Source organism: Nannospalax galili, unplaced genomic scaffold (genome assembly GCF_000622305.1).
Source record: "Nannospalax galili isolate Female #2095 unplaced genomic scaffold, S.galili_v1.0 scaffold205, whole genome shotgun sequence".
Classification (NCBI taxonomy): Eukaryota; Metazoa; Chordata; class Mammalia; order Rodentia; family Spalacidae; genus Nannospalax; species Nannospalax galili.
In genome coordinates this window covers 2,351,586-2,372,470 of record NW_008353921.1, presented here as the reverse complement: position 1 = coordinate 2,372,470, position 20,885 = coordinate 2,351,586, and the positions used below count along the sequence as shown (strand labels likewise).

The following is a 20,885-nucleotide window of genomic DNA, read 5'->3' as shown; positions in this document are numbered from 1 at the left end:
GACACAGACCAGTAGGAAATATTCATAAATATACCCCCGACAAAAAACTTATATTTAGAATATATAAATAAGTAATGTTCTGGGTATGGTGGAACAGCTGTGTAATCCCAGTACTCAGGAGACTGAGGCAGGAGGATCACCAATTCCAAGTCAACCTGAACTGCATAGAGATTCTATCGCAAAAATAAAGAAATTAATAAATAAAAATATAAACAGAGCCGGGCGTGGTGGCACATGCCTTTAATCCCAGCACTCAGGAGGCAGAGGCAGGTAGGTCTCTGTGAGTTCAAGGCCGACCTGGTCTACATAGTGAGTTCCAGTTCAAAATTATTGGTGTAGCTTTAAGCTCTGACAAAAAAAATTTATATATATATATATATATATAAAACAATTAGTGGTAAGAAGATAAATAACCCAATTATGTTCATCTAAAATAAGTGTAAGGGTCTGTGAGTGTAGCTCAGTGGTAAATCACAAGCCATGTGTGAGACCCCAGGTTTCATCCCTAGCACCAAAGATATAAAAATAAAGAAAGTAACTCTAAGGAACTAGAGTAGGAAACTGGATCTGAAAAGGCTGTCATAGCTTATCCTAGAGCACCACCATGCACTTGATGTGGAGCACCACCATGCACTTGATGTGGAGCACCACCATACACTTGATGTGGAGCACCACCATGCACTTGATGTGGAGCACCACCATGCACTTGATGTGGAGCACCACCATGCACTTGATGTGGAGCACCACCATGCACTTGATGTGGAGCACCACCATGCACTTGATGTGGAGCACCACCATGCACTTGATGTGGAGCACCACCATGCACTTGATGTGGAGCACCACCATGCACTTGATGTGGAGCACCACCATGCACTTGATGTGGAGCACCACCATGCACTTGATGTGGAGCACCACCATGCACTTGATGTGGAGCACCACCATGCACTTGATGTGGAGCACCACCATGCACTTGATGTGGAGCACCACCATGCACTTGATGTGGAGCACCACCATGCACTTGATGTGGAGCACCACCATGCACTTGATGTGGAGCATCACCATGCACTTGATGTGGATATGGTGGAATGAGAGATGACACAGTCTTTCCTCAAATCCCTAAATGCTCAAGTATTCCTATTCCTGCAGCCATACCCAGAACTAGGAAAATAAGGTTCTCAAGTATCATCTTATTTAAAATGAATAAAGCAAGTAAGTAGGCAAGGTTGAGGGTGCTGAAGTGTGGAGCGGTAAGAGATGCATCTTCTGACCTAGAGTATCATTTCTCTTGGTTAAACTACCAAAGTTGAGACATACATAAAAGCATGAGCCATTCTTAAGACAGGCAAAACCATACTGATTACATAAAGGTTACTATCCTTTGCAATAATGTTAACAGTAGTAAATATGTCTTTTGGATGGTAGAATACATAGATTTTAGAAAATTATGATCTTAAGCTGAAATTTATTTCATATTTAATGCCCTTTTTCTGAAAACTTCATAAACGGTTGCAATCTCTGATCAAAATCTGAATGAAACGTAAGATGAATGATCCAAGATCACTTTTCCTTTCAGAAATCAATGCTGGAGTTCATTTCAACTTCTATGTGGGTCTCAGAGAGAAATTCAGAAGACAGCTGATTACATTGACACGTTAAAAGATGGGGCATTGTGGGGCTGGAGAGATGGCTCGGCAGTTAAGAATACTGGTTTTCTTGAGAAAACCCGGGTTTGAATCCCAGCACCCACATGGCAGCTAATAACTGTCTGTAACTCCAGTTCCAGGGGCTCTGACAGCCTCTTCTGACCTCCCGAAGCATTGCACGACACGGGTGCACCTACCTACATGCAGGCAACACACACATACACATAATATAAAAATAAATAAAAAAATTTAAAAAAGTTGGGGCATTGTTTCTCACCATATGTTTACATTTTTTGTTCAGAGTAGCATCTATCCATTCCATGCTTCTCAGAAGAGGACGAAGATGTACCAAAGATTGTTCCTTTGTTGTGAACATGTCATTTTTTTAATATTATGTTTCAAACCCTCACAGGATTCATTTACTAAAATTATATCAGAAACTCTCTTTTTTTACAATTAAAAAATTATTTATTATTTTTATTTTATGTGTATGTGTGTATTGCCTGCATGTAGGTAAGTGCACCTGTGTTGTGCAATGCCTGAGGACAGAAGAGGCCATCGGATCCCCTGGAACTGGAGTTACAGACAGTTGTTAGCTGCCATGTGGGTGCTGGGGTTCAAACCCGGGTCTTCTGCAAGAACAACCAATGTTCTTAACCGTGAGCCACCTCTCCAGCCCCCTTTATATCAGCAACTCTTAAAAATCATCAGCATAGCTATTAATGATTAAGTAAGTTGTGAAGAATTTTACAATGTTGTGTCAGAAAACAATTATCTATATAAAACGGCAGTTGAAAAGCTGAAGGAGCTATATGAGAGCGAAGGCTCAAGTGTGTACATGAGTCACACATGCCTAATGCTTAAATCACTGGAGTGTTCCATCAGCACTGCATGCGTCAGTCAGGTCTGCAGAACACAGATCCAAAGCTAGCCATCAAACTATTAAAGAATGGAGAGAAAACACAGGGTCCGCAACACACAGGAAACAGGAAATCCTGCTGCTTTCATCCCTGTTCCCCTCACCCCCAATTCTTCTCTCAGAAGAAACTCCCATGAGTGAAAATGTTTTGGTTATAACTATACATTTCTAGTTACTACTGGCTAGTGAGCTCCAGGGTTCTCCTATCTCTGCATCTCCAGTGCTGAGATTGTAGCACATGCTGCTAGGCCTAGTTTTCTACACGGGTCCTGGGGAGTCAACATCAGGCCCTCAGCTTGTGATGCAAATACTTTCCCAACTGAGCCTTCTCTCATTTCTCATCCTTCCTTCCTTCCTTCCTTCCTTCCTTCCTTCCTTCCTTCCTTTCTGTACAAAACACACAGCAGAAAAATACTCAGAAACCAGTATGACACTCATGTTCACAGTTGAGATGGTCAGTGGTATGAATCAAAGGTAACTTTGGGGCTGGTATAGTACTTGTTTGGCATACATAAATTTCTGGACACCATTCCCAGCACTGAAAAACAAGTAACAACCAAATGATAATGGGTTAGTAGGGCCCAGCTAAAAGAATGCTGATTTATAAAGTAATTTCTCTAAGTAAGATGAATAGTTGGGACAACAGTAGCAAGACATTATCTCTTTCTCTGTATAAACGCTATGTGGCCATAACCCAAAGAAAGCAAAGCCTTTGGCTTCTATTGGGACTGCTTGGGTGAGACAGCAGTGGAAATGTGATTTGGCTGGGATGTGCAGAAACTGGAAGAGATACTATAGAGTGTAGGGCCCTGGACTCAGTGGGTTTTTCCAGTTGGGGTTGATCCACTGAGGCAGGATAATGTCTAATGAGTTGAATTCACTTCTCTGATCTTTCTAGGATGGCAAAGATAAAGACTCATGAAACTGAACCATAGCTCATGAGGAACCACCAACAGACAAATCATCCATTCATCTCCTGAGCAAGAATTCACAGAGAATCTACTCAGTACAAGCTTTAGGCCAAGCATCCAAGATATAGTGATTAATAAACTCAGTCTTGTATTGGCAAGAGTGGGTAATGACCTGAGTTAAACCCCCAGGACACACATGGTGTAAGGAGAGAACAGATTCTCAAGTTGTCCTCTGACCTTGACATATGTACACACACACACACACACACACACACACAAAATGTAACAAAGATTAAATAAATAAATAATCCCATTCCCTGTGTTGATAGGTCTAAGTCTCAAGGGAGGAATAGACTTGAAACAAATTGCTAGAGGATTACAAATGTGATAAGTGCTACCATGATCAAGTTGTCAGCTGACACCTGGGAATACACAAATATTAACAGAGGAAGCCTGAGGGCTGAAGTCGACTACAAATGACCTCTTTCTTAGAATCAAAAGGGCAGAAGAGCAGTCCAAATAGGAGGGTTAGGCTAACGACCAAGTGTGGGCTTGCCCACATCACCAAAGGGAAGCAACACTGCGTGGCTGCTCAAGTCTTCAGGTTCTGAGCCCAGACTTTTCAGTGGAGAAGCAGGGGGGCTTCCTTGCAACTGAATAACATAAGAGACAAACGTGTAATATAACCCACAAGAATGCACATATACACATGCATAAATCAGAAATGGTCTCTCACTTTCTCTCTTTCACACATGCACTAACCTGTGCTCACATGTACAATATACCACTCCTCCATAGGTATATACACACTTTACATAATAAACACACACGTGACACCGTACCAGGCAGGCTGCCGTTCCACTCTTCACTCTCCGGGGTGCCAACGGCAGGTTGTCCTGTGGGATCTTTTCCTTCTTCTTGCTTCTGTAGAAGGAAAGTCTGATTCCAGCTTCCTGTCCTTATGGGTAAGGGTACAGGCCCAGCCTCCGATCCTGGCCCGTCTGGCTCTCTTGTCCTATGTTGTGCCCCAAATAGGCAGAATTTCCTCTAGGACATGAGCAGGAACTCAACTCTTGTGGTCAACCCATTATTGCTTGGGGGTACAGTCTCCTGTGGGTACACATACCTTCTTACTGTTTGACTATAATTCTCATTCCCAGGTGGGGAAACTGAGTGCATGAACACTTGCTCTGCGTTGATTTTACCTGCCCAGGAGAAACTTCATGCACCATGTCTTCCTGAGCTTGAGGCCTCCGCCCTGTTTTTTTCTGACCTCTCACTTAGGTACTAGATTCTAGTGACAGAGGTTTCCACCTCCCACACATCCACCTTGGGTGCCAGTTCATGTGTGTGTGCGTGTGTGTGTGTGTTGCAACTGTGATACCAGACCATTATGGGAACTCCAGAAAATCAGGAGAATGATTTATAGGCTAGGTGTGGTGGCACACGCCTGCTTTAGAAGGTAGAGGCAGAAAGATTAAGGGTTCAAAACCAGTCTTGTCTACACTGGGCTATATAGTAATTGATTCTTTTATTTCTCTCTCCAATCAAGTAAAAGACTCCATTCAAGATGGGACCCAGAGCATAAGTTGTCACAATGTGTGTCTTCTGCACCCAGCGCCATGTCTTGGTTTGACAAGAAGATAACAGAACAGAGGCAAAGGCCCTAGTCTCCAAGTCCCCTTCCCATCCCTTCCCTCCTACCATGACTTCAGGCTCAGACTCCTCCGATGGGCTCTGGTACTCCCTATGTTTCCTCTTCTTCATAGGTTTGAGCAGATCAGAGGCGATCGCGGTGCAGCCTGAGTTCTCCACTATTACCGACCTGAAGGAGGAAGGTACTCCCTATGTTTCCTCTTCTTCATAGGTTTGAGCAGATCAGAGGCGATGGTGCAGCCTGAGTTCTCCACTATTACCGACCTGAAGGAGGAGCAGACTTAGAGAAAAAGCCATCCTGTACCAGTCAGCCCCCCTCCTAAGCCCGAAACCAGAAAGGGGCTTGGGGACTAAAAACAGCATGAAAGGATGTAACCCCTCGCCCTTACCGCTCCTGGAACAGCTGAGGGCAGCGGGTAGCCGGGGAACCAAGATCTGGACCAGTGCCTTGTCGAGGCCCACAGGCCTGGCACCGGCAGGCAGTATCGTCCCCTGGCCGGTCCTGGGAGGGCACTGCTGGGGGTTCCTGGGGGATGTCTTCTGTGGGAGCCAGCTAGGCCTCAGGCATCCACCCCTGACATCATCCACACTCAGGCTCCGCCCACATCCCTTACAGCTCATCTCCTACTGGACAGCATCCCTCAGCCTTCTCCACTGAGGACCGCTCGCAGCCACATCCATCCCTATCCCAGGTTCCAAAGGGAGCTCACCCACCCACCCACGCAGTACCCAGGGAAGCAGGCTCCTACCCGGGTGCTGGGTGCCCACATCGCCTCTGGCCCGACCACCTTCATGTCTGACCAGGCCTTCCTGCCTCCGCTCGGGGCTTGGTGGTCGCTCGACTCCCACCATGTTCAGAGGCGCATACTCGCTTATCCGGAACTGGGATGCGGAAAAGCCTGAGGACTGTGACATCGGTGCCAGTTCTTCACCCACCTAGGGGTTACCCACACTTTACTATGCCAACTCACACTCCAGCAGGTCTGAAGGCTCCGCCCATGCCTTAGAACTCCTCCCTCCAATCCACGCCCCCAGCACCTGAAGATCCAGTTCCAGAATGCCTCACTCTAAGCCACGCCCCTAGAATCTTCAGCAGAAATCCTGTGGTCCAAACCAGCCTCCCTCAGCCCAGTCTGCCTCAGGCCCCGCCTTCAGGCCCATAGGCCACGCCCCATAGCTGTCACTCTTCCTCAAGGGCACTGACCCGTAGGCCACTCCCAGATGGTGGCGCTGCTGACACCTGTGTCCACTCTAGAAGCCGCACTGTGTTGGTGCTATTGGTCCCCAGTCCAGCTGTAAGCTGCGGCAGAACAGTGGCTGGTTCGCTGCCAGCCACCCGCCCCAGGGCGCCCACATGGATTGGCTCCTGGGGGAAGGACACATCCAGGACACTGCTGGGCAGCCCGAGAGTGGCTGCGCTGGCTGCAAATGGATACACAGATAAGACAGAGCACAGGTGAGCCTGCTGACCCTGCCTCATTCCTGCCACAAATGTGTAGGGGTTGAAGGAAGGCTGATGAAGGAAGGATCCCCTGGATCCACACCTGCCTGAGCAAGTATGGGGCCCCTATATTCCTGACTCGACTTACTGGGAATGATAAAGGCAGTTGCGGGCAGGTGAGGACCCGAACCTGGGCTGTCTCTGGCCACCAGATGCACGCTGACCTCCCCAGTGGAAGTCCCCTTCAGTGTCCTTAGCATGTCCATTTCAGTGTGCCCCTCCATCCCGAGAGGCCTATAAGCCAAACACAGGCGCCAGGGTGACCAATATATACACAGGAAGGGAAGGGACTTATTGGAGGATGAGCTGGTCACCCTGTACACTAGCAATCTACAGGAAAGGCCTCATCCCTGAGAGGAGCAGGGTGTCTCAGGAGCCCAGCATCAGGTCTGGCCTTTGGCTCCATCCAGGTCACTGAAGGCACCCTGTATCTACCCCCATATCTGTGAGGATGGGCATAATGGCCTGTGTGACAGTACTGTGTACATAGTGTGTACAGAAGTGACTCTAGGAAGTATGACTCATGCCAGGGTTCTGGTTTAGCCAGTATCCTCAAGTCACAGCCCAAGCTAAGTCCAAATTCACCTCCTTTCTGATGCCCACTTCCAGACCCATTGGAAACATTTCCTTTATTTCTCTGGGAACTTGGAATCTTCAAACAGCATATTCTCCTTTATCCAGAAATAGCTGGTCTTCCTGAGAGGTGACATCTTTCCTGATCCCATTCTTTTATGCTCCCCTGTGTGCCACGCCTTCCAACCCGAAGCACAGAGAGTGGACATTGAAACGTCTGGTGAACAGATCCAGGCACCCGAATAGCAAATGTAGCATACAGAAAACCCCACTCAGCACATGGCGCAGTGGCTGGGGATATAGATCTTTGGCAGAGCACTGGCCTAGCATGCATGGGGGTTCAAGTCAGCAGAAGGAGAGAGAAAGCTTCATGTTGCAGAGACTGCTACTCAGCTGCTTCTTAGCAGTACTTGGCAATGACTTTTGACACACATGGCAAAGGAAAGAACATGGGGCTTGGTCTAAGACACAGGCATGGATTTGAACTCAGTGTCTTCACTTTCACTTTACCCCTGTGACTCCCTCCCAAAAAGTAGCTTTCCATTTCCAAGCTTCAGTTTCCTCAAGTATACAATGAAGGTGGTACAGACACCTCCCTTAAGGGTCTCTAATGATGGTTGGATGTGAAGGATTAATACCAGTAGGCCTTCAACAAATACCACTCTACTCCCTTTAGACAGAAATCCCAGGGATCTCAGGAGCTTCTGCCCAGAAACACCAACACTGCCTGCTTGCAAAGCCATCTTGTAATGGCTGCTGTCTCTCACACCCACCTTTCCTCCTTCTTGCTATTCTTGGGTATTCACTTATTTTCCAGCTTTTCCTCCCTAAAACACAGACTAGATTGCGGATGTCTATAACATTAGAGGCATAGAGTAGGTAGGCAAAGTCTAGATTTATGACCTGATTAATTAAATAAAATCAAAGGAGCTGTCCAATTTCTATTTTATTTTTATTATTTTATTTTTCGTTTTTTAGTTTTTGAGACAGGGTCTCCCTGTAGTCCCAGCTGGCCTGGAACTCACTGTGTATACCAGGTTGGCCTCCATCTCACAGAGATCCGCCTGCCTCCGCCTCCTGAGTGCTGCTCCTGAGTGTTTAGGATTAAAGGCGTGTGCCACCACTTGTCTTTTTTTTTCTAAGATTTCCGGAGGCTGGAGAGATAGTTCAGTGGTTAAGAGCATTGGCTGGTCTTGTAGAGGATCTGGGTTCAATTCCCAGCACCCACATGATGCTACCAACCATCTGTAACTCCAGTTCCAGGGGATGCCCTCTTCTGACCTCCAAGGACACTGCATGACATGGGTGCACTTACATACATTGAAGCAACATGCTTGTACACATTAAAAAAAAAATTTAAAAAGTTTTCATCCAGAACCTTTGAATTTCAATCCCAATTATTTTGCTTTGAAGAACTGAAGTACTTGTACCACTTTATATTATTTTAAATAGAATGAATCTTTGTGTTTAATATCCTGGTGACCGTGAAAAGGTAATATGGCCACTTCTTAAAGAATTCTGTTTCAGGTGGCAGGTGTCTTACAGAAGAGGCTGAGGCTGGCCTTTGTGATATGGCTTGCTGCCTGGTTTCAGCACAAGCTGGAGGACTAACAAAGTGTCAGTACCATTCTGTGCTCTGGGGACACAGCTGCCACAAGGACAAAAGGCTCTCTTGAAGAGTATATTCTAATTATTAATTTTTATTTTATGTGAACAAGAGTTTCACCTGCATGTAAGTGCATCATGTGCATGCAGTGGCCATGGAGGCCAGAAGGCAGCATTTGATCCTGTGGACCTGGAGTTACAAATGGTTGTTAGCAGCCATGCAGGTTTTGGGAACAGAACCCTGGTCCTCTGCAAGAGCAGCAAGTGCCCTTAACCACTGAGCCATCTATCCAGCCCCAAAGCTTATATTCTGGAGATAATGGATGAGTTTGGAACTGGAGATGTAAATTTGAAAGTCATAGATGGTATTTAAGACATAGAGAGGATGTAGAGAAAGGAGTGGAACCTTGGAGCACCGCAACACTTAGAAGCTGGGAAAGGGGAAGAGGATCTTTGGGGATTCTGAGATGGGCCTGCAGTGAGGTGGGAGGGGAGGCAGAAGAATTCTGAATTCTGGAAAATACTGAAGGAGGTTTTCAAACCTCAGTCTCACATCGTCCTGGAGGGAACTGGCAAGGGGAACTGTCCCATGCAATTGCTGTCTCCCTAAGCCAACCATGAAGATCAGTTGATAGAGGGATATAAAGGACCCCTGTCTTCATTTGGGACAACTCTGGAGGACCATCTCAGGTCTAGGACTTCCTGCTCCACAGGCTGAGGCCTCTGTTGAGACTACATCAACATTTCACATCTCTGCCATCTTCATGAAGTCACTCCCACAAACTTACACTGAATGTTTCCACAGAACCCTACTTGAAACGATCACTATAACCCTAACATGTAGCAGATGCTCAGTGAACAATTTTTGAACGTGTCCATGTTGCTATCTTGCTGTCTGCCAACCTTTCCACACACTACCTCCAGCTTCCTTGCCCTTTAAGACCTTGTATACAGCAGACACCCAATAAATGCTCTGGCTGTAGGTACTGGAGTGAGGGGAGCCAATGTTGGAGGTACACAGCAAACTTGGGGTCCCTTGACTTTCCTCCCCCCACAACTGGGGCCCTGATGCTGGACAGGTGGAAACCGTCCGTGCGGTTAGAGCATCCAGACCAGCCACCTGTCTCTCAGGACTAATGCAGACAGTGTTGGGCGGGGCGGTCGCGGATCATTCCTCTGCAGAAGGGCTACTTTTTTAAACGCCAAAATGGCGGAATTCTTTTGATTTTTTTTTCCCTTTACTTTATAGTCCAATTTTTTTTTTTAAATCCCATTTTCTGTTAAAAATATTGGAAAGCAATGACAGCAGAGAGAAAGTTTGCCGAATGGTCTGTGGAAACCCCAAAGGCCCCCCACACCCGGTCTCCATTAATGGAAAACTCTTGATTGTATGTCTCCAGGGCCGAGCCTCCGCCCTCCCCGAGCTCCGGATGCCGAGGGCACAGCCCGCCGGCTCCGCTCTCCCTGCAGCCGGGTAGCCGCTCAGCGCCGGGCACCGGGTCTGTGAGCCGCCTCCCCATCCAAAGCCCGCGGCAGGCGTTCGCCCGGAGCGAGGCGCGGGGACCGCGGGATGCCAGCAGTCGCCGCACGGGTCCAGGGCGTGGCGTCCCGGGGACGCCAAGGCGGATCCCACCGGCCGCCCGCTTACCTGCAAGGCCAGCTGTTGGCTGCCGGCGCCCGCCAGGCTGCGGTGGGAGCGAGAGCGGCGCGCCTGCGCGCACCGGGGGGCGGGCTCGTTCCCAGCCCGCAGGCCTGAGCCGCCAGGGCCGCGGGGTTTCACCCGCCTCCTGGCAGTGCTTGCCGAATTGCCCCTTCTCCCAGGACCGGTTAAGGCGAAGTGGGTCGAGATTTTTGAGTTCTGGCGACCTCAGAGCCGGGAGAGCGAGCCTCAGGGACCTCCATCTGGCTGGTGGGTACCAGGCAAGATTGCACCGCCACAAGCACCCAGTTCGAGTAGCTGTTCCCACCACGCCTGCCCCGCACTGGAGAGGAGGAGCTTCGAGCTTCGGAAAACTCCCCTAGGGAGAAGGACGTGTGCAACCGGAGGGCAGGAAGCCTCGGACCACACGGGGTCTGGTCGTGGGCTTGCCTGGCATGAAGGACCTCAGCTGCGTACTGCCCTGCCACTGGCCGGTGGTGTGACCTGGGAACATGAGCTCACCCTCCTGGTCTCCCATTTGAACACTGTCTTTTCAGTAGGATTCCGTGGTGTTTTGATCAAGTTCATCGTGATTAGTTTCCCTAACTCGTCTCTCCACCCGACCTCTCAACTTTTACTGGTTTTTGTAACACAATAGCTGTCCCTATTGGTGCTGCAGCTGTAACTTCACATAGACTTGGGAAGTCAGGAGACTCAGGCTTTCAAGGGAAGAGAATGCACGGTTTGGGTGTTCCCAGCACCTAGTACAGAGTGGGTACTACTAATTATCCTTTGACTAGTCAGTGTACCTCAAGTAGACGAAAGGCTGACTCCAGTGCCAGTTTCCTCTTACACACCCATTTTTAATTTTACTCTTATTTTTGCAGAAAAGAACAGCGGTCTGTTTGCCTTAGGCTGAAGCCACCAGCCACCTCAGGCTCCAGGTGAAACATGGTTCCCATCCAGTTGTGGGTAAGTTCTCCCAATTGCTGTGATCAACAGCTTAAATTTATGCAGATTTAAACTCTTCTGGTTGCCACACCAACGCATTACATGTGTTCTGCCCTGCTGCCATGTCAATTTTAATCATGTATTGAAGGAAGAGTGCATCAGGAAAGGATGATGGTTGCTGTAACAATGGGAGCCTCATTATGCACACCTGTACACACACAACCACCAATCCAAAAGGTTACTTTATGTATTAAGATTGAAGGCTGGAGAGCTGGCTCAGCAGGTGCAGGCACTTGCTGCCAAGACTGACAGGGACCCACATGGTGGAGGAAGAGAACAGATTCCCACAAGTTGTCCTCCATCACTGTTTTCTATGAAGACTGCATAAGATCCCAAAGGTTTAAGTACTAACATGGCTTCTCAATTACAAATTAATCTTTTAGATAGTGACTGAGACAGACTAGTGGAATCTGAGCAAGTGGGACCCAGAAACAGCTAATGTAGACTTCAGTTGCGGATTATTTTTCTGTCCATGGATGTATTTGTTGGTCTTAATACCTGGCTTGCCTGCTTCAACACCTTCAGGGATGGAAAGCCCCTTAAAAGTTGGTGTGATCTGGGTGAGGTTCTGCCTCTTATGGTTAGTTTACCCTGCTGGCCCTACCCTGCCTTTAGGAACTAGTGAGCCAAGTCCCACACTTCCTTCAAGTTCTACAAGCTGACAGCCCCCAGTACCTTCTCCATGTTAAACCCTCTTCCCAAGAGTGGACTCAAAATCTGTGGAACGCAGAGGCTATCGAGAAAACTCTTGCTGGTAAGCAGCCCATACTTTGTTCCTATGAATTTAAGTCACTGCTGTAGCCATCCCAGTTTGCCCTTTGTGAAAACAAAAAGCTTCCAGAGACATGTCGGACTGCAAGTCGGGAACCATTTCTATTATAAAGAACCTAAAAGATCCTGCATTAAAATATTGCAAGCAAGCACACAAGGATGGAAAGGAAATTCACCCCTGAACTTTTAAGAGGAAATCCTGAGGAGCCCCATACAGGCAAACAGCAACTAGGTCCTGACATTTCTCTTGTTCTGGAGGTAGTTTTAGGGTAGAGCAGAGCCCAGCTGCTGGAGTCTTGGGTCTTATCACATACACAGTGATGAAAGATGGGACCTTGAGCCCATGTGGTATTTGGGACTTGAACTAAAACTCCCTGTATAAAAACTGGACACTTACTTCATAACAGGGACTTCCTTGAAATTATCTTTTGGCTTTCAAGCAGGAAGCAGCCACTGTCCTTACTTGATTTTGTTCCTCTGGTTTCACTTCTCCTCAGCTCATCTCCAGTTCCAGGAACTGTAAACCTTGCAGGTAGGTCATCTCACGACAGAACCCTAGAGCCACCATGCCCAGCCCACTATATATACTTCTTGCCCCACTTCTGCTCTTCCTCTGAATAGTCCTGAAGCTCCTGGCAGCATTCTTAAGGGCCTAGGATGGCCATACTAATAAACTCCTTGTCCTCCTATGTTCCCTCCCTCTGGCCACTACTCCCTTACCTAGCTTTGTGCATGCTAGGTAATAAATGTCCTACAAATGAGCTACATTCCCAATCCCCTCTTTTAAAGTAGTATTTTGAGACAGTCTCTCTAATGTAATCCTCCTGCCTCAACTTCCCAGGTACCTGGGATTACAAGTATGTGTAACCAAACAAAGTAACCACTAATAAGACTTTTAAGGTGGTGGGTAGCTAAATCTGGCTTTTTGGGAGCAAGAGCCAGGCCTCTGGCGACCACCTCACGAGACTATATAATAAAGAGTTCTAGGAAAAAAGTACACCAACCCTGTTGTTCGGGGTGGGAGAGTTCAGAAAGCAAGCTGTTTTCATTTGGATATTCGAGGCCTACATGACAGCAGGAGGAAGTCAACAGTAGCAAATTAAATCTCTGACTTGGACTATGTGGCCTGGGATTCTATTGCTAATGCTGTGTGTACACATGGTGTTTGAGTGAAGCTGTGCACATGCCATGATGCTCATATGGTGGTCAGAAGAGAATTTCCAGAAGTTGGTTGTCTCCTTCCATCACAGGTTCCAGGGAATTCGGGTTCCCAGGCTTCTGTGGCAAGCGCTGTTACCTGCTGCGCTACTCCCTGGCCCTACCCTCTTGGGTACAGACACCCTGAAGATAAGAAGGCAGCAAAAACTAGTCCTGGGCAAGTGATTCATTTGTGGAACCAAATATATGACTGCTCAGAAGAGACAAAGCCACAATTTGGGTCAAATAGAAGGTTCACAGTAGAAAAACAGAAGACAATCACCGAAACTTGCCAATTGAATTAGGCAGACCTAGTTAAGCAGGAAGATTAGTATCACAATGACTTGAGATACTAATATTGTCAGAGACTATCCAATGTATGTTATGGGGCATAAAGGAACATTAATGAAGTCCCAGTGACTCAGGAGACTGAGGCAGATTCCCTTGAGGCCAGTTCAGGGCCAGCCTGGGCAACATAATCAGGCACAATCTAAAATGCCTATTATTGGGGCTGGAGAGATGGCTCGGCAGTTAAGAGTACTGACTGCTCTTGAAGAGCAGTTCAATTCCCAGCACCCACATGGTGGCTATGAACTGTCCTTAACTCCAGTTCCAGGGGCATCTGAAGCCCTCTTCTGACCTCCGCGGCACTGCACGACACAGGTGCACTCACAGACATGCTGGCAATACACATACACATTTAAAAAAAAGCCTTATTAGTAATAGGTTACCTTCAGGACATTTGGCTGGTAAGGTTTAGAGCAGAGAGGACTTCTCTACCATGCTGGCTCAAACTGGCCTGTCTGGGAATTTAGCTGTTCTCTCATGATTTCTTGGAAAATCAGCCAAATAGCTTAATTTTGGTTGGTGATAACTTTACCAGGAATTGCTCCAGTTTGGTCCATTATTAGTTACTTAGTCTGTGTATGTGGGTGTGTGTGTGTGTGTGGAGGTCAGAGGACAATCTTCAGCAGACTCCCAGGGACTGAACTCAGGGCATCAGGCTTTTACCTGCAGAGCCATCTTGCTGGCCCCCATTTTGGTCTGTTCTTTTGGGACCCAGTATAGGAACTCAGTCCAAAATAATGGCCTCTTATAAACTTTATTACATCAGGAGATGATATCACCATGGAAAGCAAAGCCCAAGTGTTAGCACCTAGGCCCTCCCTCAGTGAAGACACAGCATGGCCTTGTTTGAACCCAAATTTGTACTGCTTGTCTTCCCTAACAGTGCAGGACATGAGAACAGAGCACCAGAGAAATGGTAGAGGGAGAGCCATGGCTCAGCGTCCTTAAAAAAAATGCACCACAGGGTTCCAGATACTCTGGACAGGTAAGCTAGCTGACCAGGCTCAAGTATTAGATACAGGACAAGATGACAGCAGAGGCTTAACTCCAGGCAGCTCAGAGTATCTTGGCTCCATTGCTAAAAGCCTTGTCCTCGCTACTTGGCCTGAGGTCCCAAGATGCTTAGACCTTATGTTTACCTTTCCAGGGGCAAGTGGCAAGCATTTGGCAAAAACCAGGTTCAAGAAAAATTCATTTTTCTTTGAACTTTACAGCAACTTTCATATTTTTGATTTCCACTTTGCTCAGGAAAGATTGTATGTAGTTAAGTATAAATCAGTAATATATACCTTAGGGGAAAGTGGTCTTGGACGCCTTCCCTCCTCCTGTGAATCTTGTTTGCACATGGACTAGCAGTTCAGTATGAACATGTGACCTGTTGTTACCTAGGCTTACTCTAGAGAAGGGACAGTCAGCCACATAAGGAGTTTAGAAGCTTTAGGACTGTCCTAAAAGCTAATTGTGAGACTGTTGGTTTGCTGATGTGGTAAACTCAGGTACAGGAACAAAAAAGGTTATCTCTAGCTCCCCCAAGGGGCATCGCACCCTCTCAAGTGTTAGGCAAGGAGGGTTCCACTGAACTATACCTGAAGTTTTGCTTTCTTTACATTTTGAGACAGGGTTTCATATGGTATTTCTTTTTGGTGCTGGATATAAAAAATCCAAGGGCTCATACATGTTAGCCAAGTGCTCTACTACTTAACTATATAGCCCCAGCCCTACAGTATTTTATAAGGGGAACTCAGAATCAGCGCAGTTACAGTGAACAGCAACTAATTTATGTGTCAAAATACAATTATAATGAATTTGGTTTCAAGATAAAATTGGCTTTGTATTTCCAGGATCAGGCAACATCTATTTTAGAAAAGTGAGTGTTCTGAGATTTTATTTATTTATTTTTGAAAGAGGGATGGAGGAACAGAGTGGAAAGATGGGTCATTTCAGAGTTCCTTTCCTTGTAAAGGCCAAAGTAACATTTCAGGCCAGCTAAAACCGAGTTTAGTGAAGATTGGCTAGTATGCCCTATTGATTTCTTGGTTGGTCACAGACACAACTGTTTCTGTATTGTGACTTGGAAATTTCAGCCTGAGTGACTCCAGCTTGGTCTGTTCTGTGGGGCCTAAGGGAACTTAGTCCAAACTAATGGTCCCATTTAAATTTTATGTAACATGAGGAAGAATCACTTGTTAAGACACATAAGGACTCCACCCAGTGTTTCCGGTTCAGTATATCTAGGTCTAGGGTGGGACCCGAGAAACTGCATTTCTAACAGGTCCCAGGGTTGTAGTTTAGGAAAACAACTATAAAAACCAACTGCCCTAAGTCTGTCCATCTACAGGAAATGCAGAGGACAATCCACTCAAACTCTAAGATTGCAATTGGCAAAAACAATATTGGGAAACTTCGGACAATGCCTAGCCTTTTCAATGAATATAGAGCAATGCAAACACAGGACTCTAGATTTCTCTTCTTTCAGAGCACTGGCCCTTAATTGATGGCTGTCAAAGCTTTCCTTAGCAGCTCTCCTCGCCATGACTGCCCCCTTCTAAAAAGACAAAACCCAAACATGCAACTCCTTTACAAACTTCTGGCAAGTTATCTTAGGATTATTACCAATGGACATCCGGGTAAATAGCAGGTGAGTCTGAGGAGGCCGAGTTATTTCCCTACAAAGTAGTAACTGTTAAAAAAGGGATTTCACAGTGACACATGCTACTGGATGGTACACTGAGATGGTCTCAATTTAAAAAAACAAAAAAGCCTCCCTTTATGATCCTGGCTGGCCTTGACTTTGTGAACTTCTACCTGTCTCCCAAGGGGTAGGATTGTAGGTGTGCACTCCAATGCCTAGCTCTACAGTCTCATTCTTGAATTCGTTCCAACAACATAGCCAAGTAGATTTATGAAAAATCTATATGTATTTTAATGACAAGGTCAAGAAAAAGGCTGAAAATTTAAGTATGGGTCATAGATTATAAACAGTATCATACACAAGGAACATCTCCATTCTGATAATTCTGTAACTCTGAGAGACTTCCTGGTCACTATGGGGCAATAAGCCCCACTGCAGATTGTCATTACTCCCTAAACAGCAATCTAATGGTTACTCATTGTAAGTAACCTACAATCATTTAAAATATATTAAGATGTGTGTATGTTTCTATGAAGACATGTCATTTAATGTAAGAAATTTTAATCATCAAGTTGGGGTTGTTAGCTGAGGGGAAATGTTCTGGAACCAACGCCGTGTGGCTATTCAAAGATGACAATACATATGACACATTACTCATGCTGCCAGTCTCAAGGGTGGGCCCACACACAGCTTTGAGGGTGGAGTTACAAGTCTGCCAAGTCTGGCTTCCTCCAAGAAGTCACAGGTGGATTTTGCTGCATTATCCTCCACTGTCACCTGATCTGGGAACTAATTCTTTTCTGGTTAAATTAGTGCTAACCACTCTATGAAGTGCTGCAGTGGAAGCCTGTGGAATTGCTGTCAGGAAGCCAGGTCTGTCTACAAATGCTATTTAGGATCTAGAAGACCACAATGGTACTAACTCATCCTTTTAACAAATTGATGTATTTGTCCTGCTTAGGGGTTTAAATACACATCTTATTCAAACTGTAGTCACTGACAGAAAAAAAAAAAGTTGAAACAGTATGTAAGCACATCATTACATTAGGAGCTGTACTCCAAGGAATCTAAAATGTGACTGTTGAAAGCAGTGTCATAATTGATGTTACATGAGCCAAAATTTATTTTGAGAAAATGCTATACATTCATTCAACAGAATACTAGTCACTTAAAGCAGAACTCTTTATTAGTATATACTGCATATATTATTTAAAACAAAGGACATGGGGCTGGAGAGATGGCTCAGCAGTTAAGAACACTGGTTGTTCTTGCAGAAGAACCAGGTTCGAATCCCAGCACCCACATGGCACCTAACAACTGTCTGTAACTCCAGTTCCAGGGGATCCAACAGCCTCTTCTGTCCTCTGCGGGTATTGCACAACATGGGTGCACTTACCTACATGCAGACAATACACGCACACACATAAAATAAAAATAACTCCACAAAAAACAAAAGGAAAAGACAGACACTCAAAGGACTGGTGGGCCATGCCTATAATCCTAGTACTCTGGAGTCTGAGGAAAAAGTGCTGAGCTGGAAGCTAGCCCTGAATGCAGAATGAGCCTGTTCCCAAAACAAAAACAGAAAAGCCAACCGGGGGAGAACACACTAGTAATCTTAACACTAGGAGTTTAAGTTAAAGCAGGAGGATTTCAGGTTCCAGGCTATAAGAAGTCTAAGGTCCTCAGCTACAGAGTTTGAGACCAACCCAGGGTACCAACACGATACCATAAACTGTGGCTACTTTAGTAACTGGATTCAAAGAGCTACTTTATATTCCAAGCAGTTTTAACTTATTTTTGAGAACTATTTTGCTAAACAGCCCTAATACAATCCTGCCTCAGCCTCCAGTGGTAGGCCCAGAGTGTGCACCACTGCACTCAGCCCCTTAGTAGTTTGTATGTGTGAGAGCTGCACATATGGTGGGGATTAAACTCTGGGAAACGCACATGCTAAAACCAAGCTCTCAACCCCAGCTACACTGACAGCCCTAGATTATTGTTAAATAAAAGAAAATGAAATTTTGCATTAGATACCACTACTACATATCTGAAATTGGATCACCACAGGAGTTGGGAAACGGTGCTTTCTGAAAGCGAGTTCAAGTAATAGCAGTGTAGTAGTATCGAAGGTTAAACCAACAGTGCCCCAAGTTCAGGTTTAAGGACTGAAAATGAAAGCAAGTTAATAACACAAGCCTTAGTATGCTTGTAGCACACTGACTGCCCAAGATCAACCATTTATTATCAATCCCAAACTCCTGTTTCCTACAGAACTGAAATAAGACCCTTTCCACCTAGCAATACGAGTGCCAACTCCCATGTAAAAAACCACTTGCCAACTATTTGGTGCCAGGTGGTGACACACAATAAATTCAGAACCAGTGTTTCCCTCAGTAAGCATTTTATTGAGATAAAGCATAAAATAGGTTAACAAAGTAGAAAAAAAGGATCTCCAAGGTGAAAATAATGTTAACACAGGAGGAGTGGGAACATAAACGCTGAACTAGGTAGGACTCAAACTGGCCATAAAGGCACTGTGGCATATCAAGAAATGCTATCAGTTCAAAGAGTGGGGCTCAAGATGCTCCCCACTTCTCTTGTGCTCTCTTCTACCAGGCTGGTTCTCTGCCTAGGCACCAGCCATATACGTGTAGGATGTCGAGTTTTCTCAGATTCTGCTCATTAGATGGCAAGGAACTATGTTCACTAGCAAGGAACTAATCATTTTAAATTGGTCAAATCTGTTAAGTAAGCCAATGCAAGTACAGCGGTTTGTTTAGTGCATCCAATGACTTAGGTCTACAGGTATGAAACAGGACTAGATTTGTAATAAAATGGCCTTTGTCCCTACTAGAAAAATTGCATGGGTGCTGGCCTATACATTGTCCACTTAGACTGGGGCAGCTAAAAGTGCAGTCAAATGCCTCTTATCATGTGACACCACATTAACAGAAAGAAAGCCGAGTAATTAGAAAGCTAAATTTCGCTGCATATTCTCCTCTTTAAATGACTGTGGCTCAGAAAGCTGTTAGGTTATTTTCCCTGAAAACAAGAGAACTTTGGTCAAATCCAATCCTTAAAGAGCCATCACTTGTTTTCTGAACAAACACGCAAAACAGTGAACTACAATCAGACAAAATGTTCTTTTAAATTCTGAAATTTATACTGGAAAAATAAACCTATTTCTTATAAGCATCTAAATAAAGCATCAAAGTAAAGGTAATTAAGCAGCATCAACTATATGAGACACACTATATTTCTAAGGTTAGGCTTTAAGATTCTTTAACAGGAAGTCTAGTAATTGCTTAAAAACAGGTCCTTTCCCCCATTACCAAGTGCTCCCAGTTCCAGACACCCACCTAGATCCTTTTATCTTAATTTTCCACTCAGCCTCATTTTATCACATCTTCTGATTTAGTCCTACAAACCAACCCTAGAACACTATGTTCTATCACAATCCAACTCTTGCTATCTTATGTAGTGACAGCTTTGAGGAAGGCATTAAATCTGGGACAGTTCATCTACACCTCGGCTAAAGGCTGAGGTAAGTGTTTTAGATGAAATGACTTCAAAGTATCTGAACAAAGGGTTATAAGGTAATTTACTGGAGTTGTAGTCTCAACTAACTAGGCTTATGGATGTATGGACTTACTTGCTAATCCAGTTATTCCTACAAATTTGCACTAATTTGGTTCCCACAGGATTCATAATACTTTACTCAAAGTACAAAATGTTCTTAATTTACTCATTTCACAACCTAACCAATTGTCACTAAGCCCCCCTAACTACAAATGGGATCGATTGTTGGGAAAAATTTTAATAAGCAAATTAACCAAACCATCTGCTAAATTAGCCCATTAAATATAATCACCTTTTAGCAGAAAATGCAGCATGTGCTTTTCCACTTCGAACAATAGGCTGAGTTTGTTCAAAGTCTACTTCCCCTTTTTCAAAACATTTAAGACCACCAAACCATACTCTATTAACACTAATCACACTGACCACCCTTCAGAACACAGGAAATCTAAGCAAGATCCCAAGCACTAGGATCTGTTTCTTGAAGAGTTCAAATAAGCTTGAGAAGTTTCATTATTTAGAAACCTATTCATTTAGGCAAAATTCTGTAACATTAACTACAAAGTATTTTTAACCCAACTTATTAAAGGGGCAGATAAAGACTTTGGTAAAGTTGATTAACAGCACAAAATAATGTTATCCAAACTGAATAATTTATTGCTGATCTGAGTCTTGCCTTGTTTTACACTTCAGAGAATTTATACTGTGTCCACAAATGGCAGATGTCAACATTTAATAAAGGGCTTTAGTGACCTACTCAATAAGGCAATCATCTTGGTAGCAAACTTTTATTTAAATCTTACATTAACTCAAGCTTTATAAAAAGCCAACATAATTGAAAATTGGCTTCTCCCTCTAAAGCCTGAAGTATCCAAAGCTTAACAGTTAATTTAAAAATAA

The 20,885-nt window shown here is 45.1% G+C and overlaps 3 protein-coding genes across 3 annotated transcripts in view; 1 reads left to right on the top strand and 2 right to left on the bottom strand.

The window, feature by feature from the left end:
* Window positions 1-10,573, bottom strand: part of L3mbtl1 (L3MBTL histone methyl-lysine binding protein 1) — a 31,694-nt gene extending 21,121 nt beyond the window's left edge. Inside the window, exons 1-7 of the mRNA XM_029554996.1 lie at window positions 10,457-10,573; window positions 6,719-6,864; window positions 6,334-6,551; window positions 5,879-6,065; window positions 5,519-5,669; window positions 5,178-5,298; window positions 4,316-4,397 (exon numbers count right to left, since the gene is read on the bottom strand). Coding sequence (XP_029410856.1) covers window positions 4,316-4,397; window positions 5,178-5,298; window positions 5,519-5,669; window positions 5,879-6,065; window positions 6,334-6,551; window positions 6,719-6,854 — 895 coding nt within the window. The 5' untranslated portion in view covers window positions 6,855-6,864; window positions 10,457-10,573. The remainder of the gene's footprint in view (window positions 1-4,315; window positions 4,398-5,177; window positions 5,299-5,518; window positions 5,670-5,878; window positions 6,066-6,333; window positions 6,552-6,718; window positions 6,865-10,456) is intronic.
* LOC115067354 lies at window positions 10,134-11,451 on the top strand. The gene is made up of 3 exons (XM_029554979.1): window positions 10,134-10,196; window positions 10,287-11,218; window positions 11,335-11,451. Exons 1-2 carry the CDS (start codon window positions 10,134-10,136, stop codon window positions 11,103-11,105), a joined length of 882 nt encoding a protein of 293 aa, XP_029410839.1. The 3' UTR covers window positions 11,106-11,218; window positions 11,335-11,451.
* Window positions 11,452-20,366: 8,915 nt separating this feature from the next.
* Srsf6 (serine and arginine rich splicing factor 6) overlaps window positions 20,367-20,885 on the bottom strand; it is a 3,848-nt gene continuing 3,329 nt past the window's right edge. The window contains exon 6 of the mRNA XM_008850986.2: window positions 20,367-20,885. This exon is cut by the window's right edge and continues 664 nt beyond it. The gene's annotated coding sequence lies outside the window, so the exon portion shown is untranslated.